Genomic DNA, 15,896 nt, shown 5'->3' on the forward strand with positions numbered 1-15,896 from the left:
AGCAAACCAAATTCAAGAGCACATCAAAAACATTATGCACAGTGGGATGCACCTGTAATCCCTATTATTCAGGAGTCTGAGGCAGGAGTATCATGAGTTCAAGGCTAGCCTGGGCAACAGTGAGATCCCTGTCCCAAAAAAGACTTTGGGTTGGGGATATAGTTCAGGGGTAGAACACTTTCCCACCATGTACAAGGCCCTGGGTTTGACTGCTCTCCAGCACAGCGACTTTATAACAACAGAAAAAGATTTACACCATGATCAAGTGTGATTTATCCCAGGAATGCAAGAATAACATGCACAAGTCAATAAGAGATAAGAGATGATATATCACATCAACAGAATGAAGAACCAAAACCTTTATGAGCATCTCAATTGATGCAGAAAAATCACCAGATGATATTTAACATCGCTTCGTGATAAAAATTCTCAAAAAATTAGGCAGAGAAGAAACACAACACAATAAAAGTTATATATGACAAACTCATAGCCAACATCATACTGAAGAGGTAAAAGCTGAAAGTGTATCCTCTAACATCTGGAACAAGGCAAGGATGATATGATTTTATACCCAGAAAAACCTAAAGACCACTCCTGCCAAAAAAGAAGCGATAAGCAAATTCAGTGAAGATACGGGATATAAAATTAACATACAAAAAAGTATTTTAAAAAAATTTAGTTGTAGATGGACACCTTTATTTTATTTATTCATTTTTTTTAATGTGGTGCTGAGGATCGAAGCCAGTGCCTCACATGTACAAGGCAAGAGCTCTACCACTAAGCCACAACCCCAGCCACCCAAAAAGCATTTTTATACACCAATAACAAATTTGTTGAAAAAGAAATCAAGGAAGCAGTCCCATTTGCTTGGTGTTTGTCATTCCAGATGTAAGACAGATTTTGAACTCAAGTGCTCTAAGGGAGATAAGGGCATCTCTGTTCTTTCTCCCCCGGGTCCTCCAGAAACAAAGTGCAACAAATTTTGAGAAGCCAATGCCTTTCAACACTCCAAGAGTATCACAGACATCCAGAGTATTATAGAAGTTCTTTTATACAACAAATCTGCAAATGTCAGATATTCTTTTCAGCTTAATGACAGTTTTTTTTAATACTCCTCTATGATTTCTTCTGTTCCCCAATTTGTAGGCAGACATAAATTTGGCAGCTGCTATAGAAATGGGAAAATTATAAGGCATGCTGAACGACTTAATGACTAGATATATCTTTGAAATGTATTTTCCCTGCATTCTCCTAATTAATTACAACTTTGAACAGTTGGATAGCAGATAAATTGACAGAAGGCTTTCACCCTCTGGCTGAAATAATCATAATATAGTAAATAACTCTTCAAATTTTATGACCCCAGAGTATAGTAAGTAGAACTGTGCTTTTCACAGCGGAAAGTAAAAGTATTTCAAAATAAAAAGAAAGAAAGAAAGCAGTCCCATTCACAATAGATTCAAAAAAATAAAATTTATGTGGGAATAAATTTAATCAAAAAAGTGAAAGGTCTCTATAATAAAAATTATAAATCACTAAAGAAATTAAGACACACACACAAAAAAAAACAAAGACATCCCATGTTCACAGACTGGAAGAATTGATAGTTAATATGTCTAAACTACCCAAAGTGATTTATAAATATGATGTAATCCCCATCAAAATACCAATGATATTCTTCACAGAAACAGAAGGAAAAAAAAACATTAAATTTACATAGAATCACTAAAGACCATGAGTAAATAAAGCAATCCTTAGCAAGACAAATCTAGAATCTAGAAGGGAAACAATATGTCAATTCAAAACATACCTCAAAACTATAGAAACTAACCGCAGCACGATAAACACATCAATTGAACACAACAGAAAATTCAGAAAATGACACAATTTATTTATTTATACCCAATTCATTTTCAATAAAGATGGTAAGAAACTGGAGAAAAAGTCTCATCAACAACAAACGGTGTTTGGAAATCTGGATCTACATATGCAAAAAGAATGAAATTAAATCTCTTCCTCTCAAAAATCAACTCAAAATGGATCAAAGTCTTACATGTAAGACCTAAAACAATGAAATTACTATGAGAAAACAGGAGGAAACACTTCAAAACATTAATATAGGCAAAGGCTTTTTGCATAACACCTCAAAAGCAAAGACAACAAAAGCAAAACAAGGCAAATGGGCTTCTTTCAAACTAAGAAGGTTCAGCAGCAAAGAAAATTGTGAGCAGAAATGACAACATGCCTGCAGAATGGGAGGAATCTGTCAACTATTCATTCAATGAGAGAGTAATCCAGGACACACAAGGAACTCAACAGCAAAAGAACAAATACTTTGATTTTTAAAATGGGCAAAATACGTGAATAAACATTTCTAGAAAAGACAAATTGGGACTGAAATGAAGTAAATCAAATTCCATGCATGTATGAGTTTGTCAAAATGAACCAAACTCTTATGTATAACTGTAATGAAGTAATAAAAGAAAAAAAACAAATGGCCATAAGTATATGAAAATGTGTTGAATATCACCAATCATAAGGGAAAGAGAAATTAACAACACAACGAGTCAGACACAATGGCATATGCCTGTCATCCCTGTGATCTGAAAGGCTGAGGCAGGAGGAGAGCAAGTTCAAGGACAGCTTCAACAACTTGGCAGGCGAAGCCCTCAGCACCTTAGCAAGACCTTATCTCAAAATAAAAAATAAAAGGGCTGGGATGGGGGCTGTGGATATGGCTCAAGCGGTAGCGTGCTTGCCTGGCATTCGTGCGGCCCGGGTTCGATCCTCAGCACCACATACAAACAAAGATGTTGTGTCCGCCGAAAACTAAAAATAAATAAATAAATAAATAAAAAGGGCTGGGATGTAGCTCATGGTAGAGCATCCCTGGGTTCAATCCACAGTACCCAACAAAAACCACGATGAGATATCATCTCACCCTAGTCCACAAGTGACTATAAACAAACAAAAAGGCAAAAACTAACAAATGTTGATGACAATGTGGAGAAAGGGGAATTCTCACACACTGTTAGGAAAGTAAATTAATATGGTCACTATGAAAAACAGTATGAAGGTTACTTAAAAGAAAAAACTAGAAAGAGAACAACCGTGATCCAACACCATTTCTAGGTACATATATAAAGGAAATGAAATCATTATTTGAGAGATACCTGCACTTTTTTGATTATTACAATACTCTTTTATTGTTGTTTTGATACCAGAGATTGAACCCAGGGGTGCTTAACCACTGAGCCACACCCCCAGCCCTTTTTGTATTTTATTTTGAGACAGGGTCTTGCTGAGTGGTTAGGACCTCACTAAATTACTGAAGCTAGCTTTGAACTCACAATCCTCCTGCCTCAGCCTCCCAAGTCACTGAGATTACAGGCATGTGCCACCACACCTGGCTATAGTACTCTCCATAATACCTGAGATAGGCAGTCAACCAAGGTATCCACTGATGGATGAATGGATTAAAATGTGGTATTTGTACACATGTGGAATATTGTTTAGTTATAAAAAGGATGAACTCCTGTCATTTGTGGCAATTTGGATTGAACTGGGTTATGGGAAATCAGCCTGGCACAGAAAGAAAAATATTACATGTTATCACTTTATGGAAGCTAAAAATGTTGATCTCATAAAAGAGGGAAGGGCAAGAGGAGAGAGATGTTAGATGAGAGGTTACCAATATATGGTTAATATAGTAGGAATAGTCCTAACGTTCTAGAGCACAATAGGACAACTGCAGCATACAACAATTTACATACCTCACAGGAGGTTCCCAGCACCAAAAAAAAAAAAAAATGTTTGAGGAGATTGAAATACTAACTACTCTGATTTGATCATTTTACACTGTATACACTATACCCCACATGTACATATACTGTCAAATTTTTAAAATTGCATTTTATCCCATAAATATGCACATTACTTCTCAGTAAATTTAAAATTAAAAACACTTTTAATAACTATAGATACAAAAAGTTTTAAATAAATTATCGGCAAACTGAATCCTACAGGATTTATAAAAACACCGACACACTAGTAAGAATGGGAAAGGACTGGACTGCAACCAGAAAGGTGATGAGAAAATTAGAGCCAATAAGGAACAGATTTAGATAAATTCCACATTTGAAATTTTAGAAGAAATGGTCATTTTCTAGCAAAATATAAGTGAGTCAACTTGACTCAAGAACAGGTAAAAATGTGGACAGAAGAGAAGTTCTCAGAGAGGCCTTCTGCAAAGGCCGTAAAACATCATGAGCGAGACAAAATTTCCATAGTGAATTCAATCTTTCAGCTTTATTCTTATAGTATTGTTCTCTCTTTTTTTTCAGATTACAGGAAAAGAACTCAAAATGAAGTGTGCAATCAAAGATGACTGGGAAGAAATTTTTTTATCTTTTGGAATCAGGGTCTTGTTGTGTTGTCCAGGATGGTGAACTCACAGCGTTGTGGTGTAAATTAATCAATAAAATCAGTAAGAGTGTAAGTTATAGGATATATATATAGATATATAGATATAGATAGATAGATAGATAGATAGATTATAGACATAAGATTTTGATAAGTGAGGTAAGACAATTATAAATCAAGAACTGACATAGGAAGGCCTACGACTCCATTTTGCTGCCTTCTATAAAACACTGTTACAAGAGCTGTTTTTGAGAAACTGAAATGAAAACTGTTTTCTTATCATATATTGTTTTCTGTATATTGTACCCCACAAATTGTACCCTACTCAGGATGCAGCAATGGTTGTGGTAAGCTGCATCCTGGGTTGGAGTACCCTCGTGGGTCTACATGACTTTGAAATAGACTCTTGCCCCAGCCAACCCCTGCTCAACTCAGGATATGACTGGCTAATACCTGCTCGGACCCAAGATGTGGCTGAGTTGCAAAGCTGACCGCTCTTATTTCTAGTTTCTATAATTGGCTTCCTTGCATGATGCTAAGGAAAGCCCTTGAGTTGTGGCTCATCTTTAGGTTCCCAGGACATAGGCCAGGAAGCTACTGTTCTCCCACAGAGCTTCAATCTCTACGGGTGAGTGACAGTCCCTGGCCAGGTAAATAAAGCTCTCTTTGATTTGAATTTGGACTTAAGAGTGTTTTCATAAGTCCAAATTTGGACTTTTAACAGGCTCATGTGATCCTCTGGCCTCAACCTTCTGAGTAGCCAGGACCATTTTGGTGTCATACTGCACAGGGCTGTGTCAGGATTTCCTCAAGAAAGGTCCTGTGGTTGGGAAGCAAGGCAGACAGGAGCATGAAGACCCTCGAGCACCCTGCAGCCAGCCACACTGGAACAACCGCACACATTAACATAGGGTTTGGCAAACCAATCCAGCCAAATTCAGACCACTGCTTATTTGTGTATTATATGAATTTTTTATATTTTGGTTAAAAAACAACAAAAATAATTAATATAATTATTAATGTCACATGAAAATTATATGAAATTAGAAAGGAGAATTACTGAGGAATGAAAATGGTCAAATTAGGGGCTGGGGTTATATCTTAGTGGTAGAGCGCTTGCCTAGCTTGCATGAGGCATTGAGTTTGATCCCCAGCACCACATAAAAATAAACAAAATAAATTCATTCTGTCCATCTACAACTAAAAAAAATATTTAAAAAAATAGAAAATGTCAAATTATATTGTTGTGTGCATGTATGAATACATAACAACGATTTCCACCATTATGTACAACTGCAACACACCAAAAATCATGGAAAAAATTATATGAAATTTGCATTTCAGCCAGGCATGGTGGCACACGCCTATAATCCCAGTGGCTGAGGAGGCTGAGACAGGAGAATCGTGAGTGAAATAATCTATAATTTTAAAGAAAAATCTATTACAGGAGGTTGTGTTCTATCCACACGTGGCCCTTGGCAGAACTCCTGGCTATGTAGGATACCATGTGGTTCAAGATTCAGGGACACAGTCCCTCCTTCAGTCTTCAGTTTATATTTCTGTGAAGTCAGGATAACAATGAATACCTATTTGGCTGCTGTAATGAGAAAAAGGATATGAAAACTGAGATTTTTTTTTTTTTAGTTGAGGATAAAAACAATATCTTTATTTGCTTATTTTTATGTGGTGCTGAGGACTGAACCCAGTGCCTCACACATGTGAGCACTCTACCACTGAGCTACAGCCCCAGACCTAAAAACTGAGAACTTTTGAACTGTATATGCTAATAAAGTTTAAAATGTTAAGTCACCCAAGCTTGCACAAAGCTGTGACTGAAAGCTCTTACTGTCTTGGTAAAACAACCCAGTGGGCCAGCATCAGTGCAGTGTGGAGGATCGTATGACAGAGAGATTTCAGATCAAATTCTGATGATGCATGCAACCACTGGAACACTACAACAGCCGCCATCACAAGTACTGTTGGTCAATTCTGTCTTCACGAGGCAGCACCCCAAGAAAGCAAAACTGTGCCACCTAAGTGACATTCAAATTTCAAACATGCTCCACCCCACGCTTATTACCAGTATGACCTGGCACAGTGACTGAGCCAAACTGTGCTCATATTTCTTATCAGCAAAAGGGGGCTCCCTCTCCCAGCGACTCAGGAGGCTGAGTGAGGGAAGAGGATCTCAAATTAAAGGCCAACCTCAACAACTTAGGGAAACCCTGTCTTGAAACAAAAAATAAAAAAGACTATGAATGTAGCTGTATGGTAAAGAACCCAGTGCAAAAAAAAAAAAGTTTTGCAAAATAATTAAGAAAGATCATAAAGACAAAGGCATTACGAAGACCAAAGTAACACAGAGGTTGGATTTCTTCCCTGCCTTCCCTTCCTAGGGACCAGCTCACCTCATGCAAGTCCCAGGCACGGACAGTGCAGTCTGAGGACACAGTGCAAACCACAGACTTCTTTCTGTCAAACTGGTACTCACTGGTTGAGATATAAGCCAGCTTATTTATCTCTCCTGTAAGAGAACACAGAGATGGCCTGGGATCTGAACACTCAGTGAAAAGGCTGGCAGGAATGCCACTTCTTTCTCTCTCAGGAACACAATGGGCACTCAGGGGACAATAAAATAGAAAAGAACTAGCGCTTTACGGTAATAATTAGGGACTGACCATCATCCACCAGTCATATGATCTGGAACTACTCCCTTTTCCATTAGTTTTGTTTCTGTCTACTCTGAAATGTGATGATTCTTTTCCTCACAGGGTTATTGTGACATACCACAAGTGATATGGAACCCAGCAAGATAGGTACTCATGAAGTGACACTTTTAGGCCACTCACTGCAATGCCAAATCCCATAAGACTTGCCCAGGTAGGGCATCATGGCATATACCTCAAATTCCAGCAGCTTGAAGCAGAAGGAGTCAAGTTCAACAACAGCCTCAGCAACTTAGTAAGATCCTGTCTCAAAATTTAAAAGATCTGGGGATGTGGCTAGGTGGTTAAGCACCCCTGAGTTTAATCCCCTGTACAAAAAAGACTTGACCAGGGAAGGTGAGCAGTATGAACGCACATATCTGCTACATTCTGCCCCTCATACCCGTGTGCCCAAAAACTGCTTTGCAAATGAAGTCCTTCTCTGGCCGCCCAGTCTCCATTCGGAACTCCAGCTCGGACCGGCAGAGGTAGTACTGTTTCCATGTCTGTGTGCCCAGGACCGTGGGGCAGGACCAACGCCTCAAACACAGCTGCCTAAAAACAGAGGCAAATTCTAGGCAGACAGAATACAGCAGGCATGAATTTTGGAGTCTTATTTTGGAGTTGAGCTCTGGATCCTGGCTCTGTTATTTACTGGTTTTGAAATCCTGGACAATTAATGTTGGTGACCTACATCTTGATTTCCTCTCCTATAAAACAGGACAAAGATAACACTGAATGAGGCCAGGCGTGGTGGTGCATGCCTGTAATCCCAGTGGTTCGGGAAACTAAGGATCGAGAGTTCAAAGCCAGCCTCACCAAAGGTGAGGCACTAAGCAACTCAGTGAGACTCTGTCTCTAAATAAAATACAAAATAGGGCTGGAGATGTGGCTCAGTAGTTGAGCACCCCCGAGTTCAATCCCTAGTACCAAAAAAAAAAAAAAAAAAAAAAAGATAACACTGAATGAATCTTATAGGTGTGTCAAAGAGAAAGTGTCTTTTTATGTATCCAGTCAACCCAGTGAGGCATGATATCCTCATTCTACATGTGACAACACAGAAGCAAGAGGTTACAAAACTGGGATTCAAGAGCCTCAAACTCTTATTATTGAATTGCCTATTTCTCCCTTTAATCCGTCAGGACCTGCAAGTATTTGTTGCTCTGTTGTTAGGGACACATATAAATGTCATATTTTCTTGACAGATGGACCCATTTATTATTATAAAACACCCTTTGACTCTAGTAACACTGTTTTTGTCTTAAAATCTTTGAATGACGCTACAAGCACAACCATTCAGCGCTTTCTTGGTTACTATTTGTCAGGCACATCTTTTTCCATTCTTTCATTATCACTTACTTGTGTCTTTGAATTTAAAGTATATATCAGGGCTGAGAATGTGGCTCAGTGGTAGAGAATTTGCCTAGCATGTGTGAGGCCCTAGGTTCTATTCCCAGCACACAGAATAAATTGTGTCTCACATAGATGACATACAGATGGATCACTTTTTAAAATACATTCTGTCAATCTTTGCCCTTTTAATGGAGTGTGTAACACATTTCATACAGTTACTAGTAAGATGGGAGATAAACGTCATTCTGCCATTTTATTTTCTGTGTCTTATGCCTTTTTCCCCTCTATTCCCCAACTACCGCCTTCTTTGATGCTACCTTCTAGTATACTATTATAATTCCCTCACCCTTTCTCTTACCATTTTCATATATTTGACACTTTTTAGTGCCTTGAGATCAAAATTTAAATCTTAACTTATAACAACAATGTTTGAATTAGTAACTTAATTCCAGTAGAACATAAAACATTTCCTCCCTGCCTCCTTTTCACTGTTATTGTCACAAATTAAGTTCCAGAAGAAAGGAGCAGCTTATGATGTGATGGAAGTTGAGTGCCAGGAGAGTGAACGCCTTAGGGATGGAGGTTTTCAGCACTCAGGTTACACCAGAGCTGATGTGGCATCTCCTGGCTCCAAGTCCAGCACTACATCTCAAGAGGGGGAGAATGAGGTCAGCTGGGAAATCACTGTTTCACAGCCCCATGGTCTGAGTAAGTACTGGTACTACACGAAGTGTGTCTACTATCCCGCCCCCCCCCACTCGCTGGGCACCTGTGTGTCAGGCTCTGTGCCAGACACTGGATGAAGACCCACTGTGCTGCTGAATCTCTCACCTTTTCACAAGTGACACACTGATGGCCTAGGGGGGAAGAAGGCCCAGATTTTTGTGTGTGGCCTGCATAAAGGTTGGCTCACATGAACGAGCTGCCAACGTTTTTAAAAAAGGAGACTTTACAAAATGAAAAACAAAAACAATCACAAGAGATAATTTTACACTAAAATCAAGACGAACACTATGGAATAGTAGTTAAAAATCTACTTGTGATTTGGCCTACAGACAGCAGAAAAACTTTTAGGAGGAACCTGGAAGGCACAACATAGGAACAAATGACACTGTGGAAGTTAAGTGGTGAGGTGATTTTTTTTTTTTTTTCTTCTTGTGGTACTGGGGACTGAACCCAGGGGAACTCTACCACTGATCTATATCCCCACGCCATTTCAAAGATTTTTTTTCATTTTGAGATAGGGTCTCACTACGGTGCTTAGGCTGGCCTCCAACTTCCTATATCCTCCTGTCTCAGCCTCCTGAGTCACTGGAATTACAGGCATCTATCACTGTGCCAGGCCTAAATATTTTTTTAACTTCTCAAATAAATACATATTTTACTCATAGGGAAAATTTTTACTCTGTCTTATCAGCAAAGATGAGAACAAAGAGTGGGGATGGGATTGACATCTCAACCATTTAAATATGGCCACTCCTCTGCAAGGACTTCTATAAGCAGTTACCCTGATCATCAGTCGATTCATTTATTCCTAATGAAACAATTTAAGAAACACACTGGCACCTGGAATCCCAGCAGCTCAGGAGACTAAGGCAGGAGGATTGCGAGTTCAAAGCCAGCTTCAGCAACTTAGCTAGGCCCTAAGCAACTATCTCAAAATAAAAAGTAAAAAATGGCTGGGCATGTAGCTCCGTGGTTAAATACCCCTGGGTTCAATCCCTGGTACCAAAAAAAAAAAAAAAAAAAAAATTAAATTAAAAGAAACACTGGCAAGACAGAATCTTGTCTACTTGCCTACAGGAAAGCCAATTTCCAAACTTTTTTTTTTTTTTTTTTTTTTTTTTTTTTTTTTGGTGTATGTGGTGCTGGTGATTGAACCCAGGGCCTTGTGCATGCAAAGCAAGCACTCTACCAACTGACCTATGTCACCAGCCCCTGAATGTTATGTCCTAGCCCACAACCTCAGACTAAAGAGAGAAAGATTGAATTCCAACAAAAGTTCTACTTCAAAACTGAATAAATAAGAGAGTATTTGTTTATTTATTTTTTTTTTTAAAGAAAGAGTGAGAGAGAGTGAGAAAGAGGGAGAGAGAGAATTTTTAATATTTATTTTTCAGTATTTGGCAGACACAACATCTTTGTCTGTATGTGGTGCTGAGGATCGAACCCGGGCCGCATGCATGCCAGGCGAGCGCGCCACCGCTTGAGCCACATCCCCAGCCCCGAGTATTTGTTTAATTGTTAGTAATAAAAAGCTACAAATAGAAAGTGCTCTGTAATCCTGAAAACAAAATATGGTTAAAATTGGCATTTCTGACTTCTCAGATATCTCAAGGCATAATTATCCTAAAAATTCCCTCCATCTTTCAAAGAATCTTTGATGTGTAAATAGGTATTTCCCATCATGAGTGATTAAACACAACTCCTGGTTAACAGGCTGAACTGTATGCAGCAAAGAGACTTGACAAGTCTTTTTCTTCCCTATTCTTAAGTTTTAACATCATACATACTTACATTGCTACGTTATTATATAAAGGCTGGATTTAAAATGAAAGTAATATGATCATATTTCTGTTCATTTGTCTTCTGTCAATCAGCAGCATTCATTTGCTGTATATTTCTGCCTGAGTCTGGAAACCCTCCCATTTGACAACCTTATGTCCCTAACCAGAGCAGCTTTCTGCTGGTAGGGTCAGGGATAATCATTTCTATGCACTCAACAGAGCCAGAAATTCATAGGGCACTCAGAAGACTTATCAAGTAGACCCATCTCTCCTTTGTAGGATCATCTTTGGCTCTTCCTTCACTCACCTCCAGAGTTCCGTGGTCATTGAAACTTCATTCCAAATCTAGTACCAGGAGGGAGAGAAGAGAATATCTGGTCAGTCAAGAGGTGATTTGAACCTAGCCTGCCAAGCCCTGTGAAAGGCGCAGAGAGACAAACCAGACCTAGTCCCTGCACTCAAGAAAACTTACCTTGGGGAGTTAGAGACACATTTAGATAATTAAACAAAAACATTCATAACCAGGCATGCTGGCTCAGCCTGTAATCCCAGCAGCTCGGAGGCCGAGGCAGGCGGCCAGCCTCAGGCCCTAAGCAACTCAGCAAGACCCAGTCTCTAAATAAAATATTTTTAAAAGAGGGCTGGGGGGGAGCTGGGGTTATGGCTCAGTGGTAGAGCACCTGCTTGCTATGTGAGGCACTGGGTTTGATCCTCAGCATCACAAAAATGGAAGGAAGGAAGGGGGAGAGGGAGAGAGGGGGAGAGGGAGAGGGAGAGAGGGAGAGGGGGGGGGGAGAGAGAGAAATTGTATCCATCTACAACTACCTAAATAAATAAATAAGAATTTTTTAAAAAAGGGGGTAGAGATGTGGCTCAGTGGTAAAGTGCCCTGGGTTCTGGAGATGTGGGGATGTGGTTCAATGGTTAAGCACTCTTGGGTCCAATTCCTGGTACAAAAAAAACAAACAAACATTCATATAATGAGTAAGAAGAGACTCAGAGGGCCTAGTAGGGCTCAGAAAGTGATTACTGATCAAGTTTCAAAGAATGAATAGTTGTTACCACTAAGAGAACAGCTGAAGCATCATAGATGGAACAGCTGGGCAAATATGATAAAGTGTGGGGGGAAAATGGTTTATTTACCTGCACAAGCACATAAGATTCTGGTTGGGAAAAGGAGCTGGACATTGACTTAGACCAATCCCCTAAAGCCCTAATGGCAAAAACAATAGAAGTTACTTGAGAACTTTGACTACGGGAATACCAGCAACAAACCACATTATAGGAGTCTGGCAGTTGTGAGAAGGAAGGACGTGAAATGAGATCAGAAAAGAAGACCTTCCATAAAGGCTGCAGCAATGGAGTAAATTAAGGCACTGACCAAGGAGACGTTGCAGAGATGCCAAGATGGAGAATGAAAAAGCCTTCCAGGGAAGGAACTATTCAGACCTTTCTCTCACAGCTTCTCTGCAGAAATACCTGCCAAGGGAACAGGAAGGTTCTGAATGTGGAATGGGAATCAGTGTGCTATCTAGACCTTATTCCCTCAGGCCCACACTGTCACCTGGAACTTCCTGGCCTCTCCAACCAAGCCACTCTGGATTCTGGAGCACAAACTGCAGTGGGTAACTCAGAGCCATAGGTGGTCTGGTGGCTCTGCAGTCCCATGCCAGAAGAGTGTATTTCCTAGCCCTGGCAGAAGCAATCAACACCTTCTCCAAGCCTAGACTCCCCTTCAATAACCCTCATGTATCTGCTAAATCAAAATCTCCTGGGTCTTTAGTAACTACTAAAGATGTAAAGTTTGTATTTTGCAAAATCAAACCAAAAATCTGAGTACTTTTCATTCTAGTTATAGTCCAAAACCCAAATGAAATCTTATTTCCTAAAGAGTACTATAACATCTTTGAGAATCCTTGATAAGATTCTATAGTCTTCATAACGACATTACGAGGCAGGAAATACTGACCTCATTTTACCTATGCAGTAACTATTACCAGGGAAAATGGTGCTATTAAAGGGTATGATGCACCCATCTTTCAAAATAGGCCTCTCCATTAGCCCTACCTTACTTCTGTAAAAACAGAGATCCAATTTCAGCCCAGTGAGAGATTCTGTGAGTTACCTTAAACAAATCACTTATCAGTAAGAAGAGATGAAATAACATCAATAAAAGTACTAGATGTATTTAAAATTATGATTATGGTATTCAAATGAGTATATTTACGAGCCCTTTCATTAAATGAAATAATAATGTGCCTTGAATGTCCTTTTATTCAACATTTACTAAGGGGCACTAAATGTCAAGGGACACTGAATGCTAGAGATAGTTATGAAAAAGACAAAATCCCTCTCTTCGGATGAGTCCAGCAGGGAAAAACAGTTATTAGACAAATACATTATATAGTCAAGTCGCGCTGCGTCCTTCAAAGAAAGAATACGGAGGACCTGTAACGCAGGTGGCAGTGAAGCTGCAACAGATGAGGCTATTTCGCTCAACAAGTGTTTCGTGAGCAGAGCCAAAAAGGAGATGGCAAGGGAATGGGACAAGAGAGGGACAGCAGAGCCCACAAAACGAGGAGCCACTATGGGTGGAAACCGGGAGGTGCCCTTCCGAACTCTGCCCGTAACACAGAAAAAAACAGTAAGAAAGTTCCAGAATATTTCAGAAAACCCGGAAATGAGAAGAAAAAACATCCCTCAGCCACCCTCAGAGGTGAATGCGGACCACCGCAGGGAGCGCGGGTCCGCGTCAAGATGCGCGGCTCAGCAGCCCGGACCAGCCCGGCACCAGCCCGGACCAATGGGTGACCGAAGGCGCCAAGGCCCCCCCGCTGGACCCGGAGCAGCCGGATGCCCCCGCGCACGCCCCCAGGGTCGCGAAACTGGTCCCAAAGGCAACAACCCTGTCCTCAGGCGCCCCAGGCCGAGCGGCGCACCTTGTTCACCTGCGCGGCGCACAGCAGGTCTTGGGCCTCCAGGAAGGAAAAGACCCGCAGCAGCTCGTGCACCCCCAGCCGCTGGGCCATGGCTCCGGGCGCCGCCGGGCTTGCCGCGCCCGAGACGCCGAGCTCCCACACCCCGCCCCGCTCCCCGAGTCCCCGCTCCCCGAGCCCCGCCCCGCTCCCCGAGCCCCCGCCTCCGCCTCGCTCGCTCTGCCCCAGCCCCCGCCTCCGCCCCGGGACCGCGCCCCGCCCCGCTCCCCGAGCCCCGCCCCGCTCCCCGAGTCCCCGCTCCCCGAGCCCCGCCCCGCTCCCCGAGTCCCCGCTCCCCGAGCCCCCGCCCCGCTCCCCGAGCCCCCGCCTCCGCCTCGCTCGCTCTGCCCCAGCCCCCGCCTCCGCCCCGGGACCGCGCCCCGCCCCGCTCCCCGAGCCCCGCCCCGCTCCCCGAGTCCCCGCTCCCCGAGCCCCCGCCCCGCTCCCCGAGCCCCCGCCCCGCTCCCCGAGCCCCCGCCTCCGCCCCGCTCGCTCTGCCCCAGCCCCGCCTCCGCCCCGGGACCGCGCCCCGCCCCGCGCCTGCCCCCCCCCCCGCCCCGCTCCCCGAGCCCCCGCCTCCGCCCCGCTCGCTCTGCCCCAGCCCCCGCCTCCGCCCCGCTCCCCGAGCCCCCGCCTCCGCCCCGCCTAGTTAAACTGCACTTCCGCCGCGGGCGGACTCGCCGCTGTCGCACCTGCATTTCCGCCCCACTTGTACCCCGCCCGCCCAGCAGAGCTTAGGTCCGGTTGGCCCAGGCCCACCTGCCTATTCTCGCCCTTCCCAGCTCCCCCTTAAACCCTGCTTTCCCTGATCGTGGGCAGGCCCCTGCTCCCACCCAGTCTTTGTACTGACTTTCACCCGGGCCCAGACCCTCTCTGTCCTTTGGTTTACCTTCTCCCAGACTCACCTTCACCGTCCCTCTCACCACCCCTGTTCCTCTTCAAGTGTCCCACTCGCTACTGTTGTCCTTCTCCCAGGTTCGGTTCTGACCCTGTCTCCTTTCCTACCACAGATCTTCAATCTGGCCCTGATGTCCTCACTTTTCCTCTCCTTATCATTAGCCTTCTCCCTGGCCCTGACGCTCTTCTACCATTGGCCTTCTCCTTGACCAGGGGCATGATTTTGGCCATAATCCTTAACCTCCCCTGACCCTAGCTTTTGTCTTGACTTTGGCACTGCCCTTGGTCTTTGCCCTGTCCCTTACTTTGCTCTCATTTTCCTGGGCTTCCACTCTCATCCCCAACTTAAACCTGACCCTCCTCCTCCCTCTGCCTAGTTTTGCCCTCATCTCAGGCCCACCCCTCAACTTTACCTTTGGGATTGGTCTTCATCCATGCAGGGGTAGTTTCCTCCACCTTGACCCTTCCTTGTCCTAGTCTGGGTATTGATCCTGGACATAACACTATCTTGGTCCTGGATCTTGCCGGGTTCAGATCAGATTTAGCTTATGGGTAAAGTTTGGGGTGACAGTCACGGTAAAGTTCAAGTTCCGGGGTCATTGCTGGTATGTGAGGGTATGGCCAGGGACAAAGCAATGAGGGTAACAATCAGAATGAGGGTGTATCTAGTCTAGGGTGAAGTATGTGCCAGGTGAAGGATGATGGTGAGAGGTCAGGACCATAGTTAGAATCATTCAAGATCAAAATCAATGTGAAGGAAGTTTTATAGCCAGGGTTAAGTTCTAAATCAGGTTAAGGTCATGATCAGGATTGGAGTTCTGGTAAGGGTCAGAGCAGTGACAGGGTGAAGGTTAAGTTCAATTCATGGTTAAGGTGAAGTTTAAGAATAGGGTAGGTCAGGATCAGGATGATGGTCACTGTCAGGGTGAACTAAGGCAGAGAGTTGGATCTAGGCTGATGGTAAATATCCAGGATAACCAAGTATTTAACGTTCAGGATTGGGGTTAGTGTCAGATTCAGGTTCAACATGAAGATAA

The 15,896-nt window shown here is 42.8% G+C and overlaps 1 protein-coding gene across 3 annotated transcripts in view; it reads right to left on the reverse strand.

The window, feature by feature from the left end:
* The window catches only part of LOC143382610 (F-box/WD repeat-containing protein 12-like), a 39,263-nt gene extending 25,218 nt beyond the window's left edge, over positions 1-14,045 (reverse strand). For all 3 annotated transcript variants that reach the window (XM_076836825.1, XM_076836826.1, XM_076836827.1), the window contains exons 1-4: positions 13,927-14,045; positions 11,295-11,332; positions 7,531-7,682; positions 6,831-6,946 (exon numbers count right to left, since the gene is read on the reverse strand). In XM_076836825.1, coding sequence (XP_076692940.1) covers positions 6,831-6,946; positions 7,531-7,682; positions 11,295-11,332; positions 13,927-14,016 — 396 coding nt within the window. In that variant the 5' untranslated portion in view covers positions 14,017-14,045. The remainder of the gene's footprint in view (positions 1-6,830; positions 6,947-7,530; positions 7,683-11,294; positions 11,333-13,926) is intronic.
* Positions 14,046-15,896: the final 1,851 nt, after the last annotated feature.

Source organism: Callospermophilus lateralis, chromosome 17 (genome assembly GCF_048772815.1).
Source record: "Callospermophilus lateralis isolate mCalLat2 chromosome 17, mCalLat2.hap1, whole genome shotgun sequence".
In the NCBI taxonomy this organism is placed as follows: Eukaryota; Metazoa; Chordata; class Mammalia; order Rodentia; family Sciuridae; genus Callospermophilus; species Callospermophilus lateralis.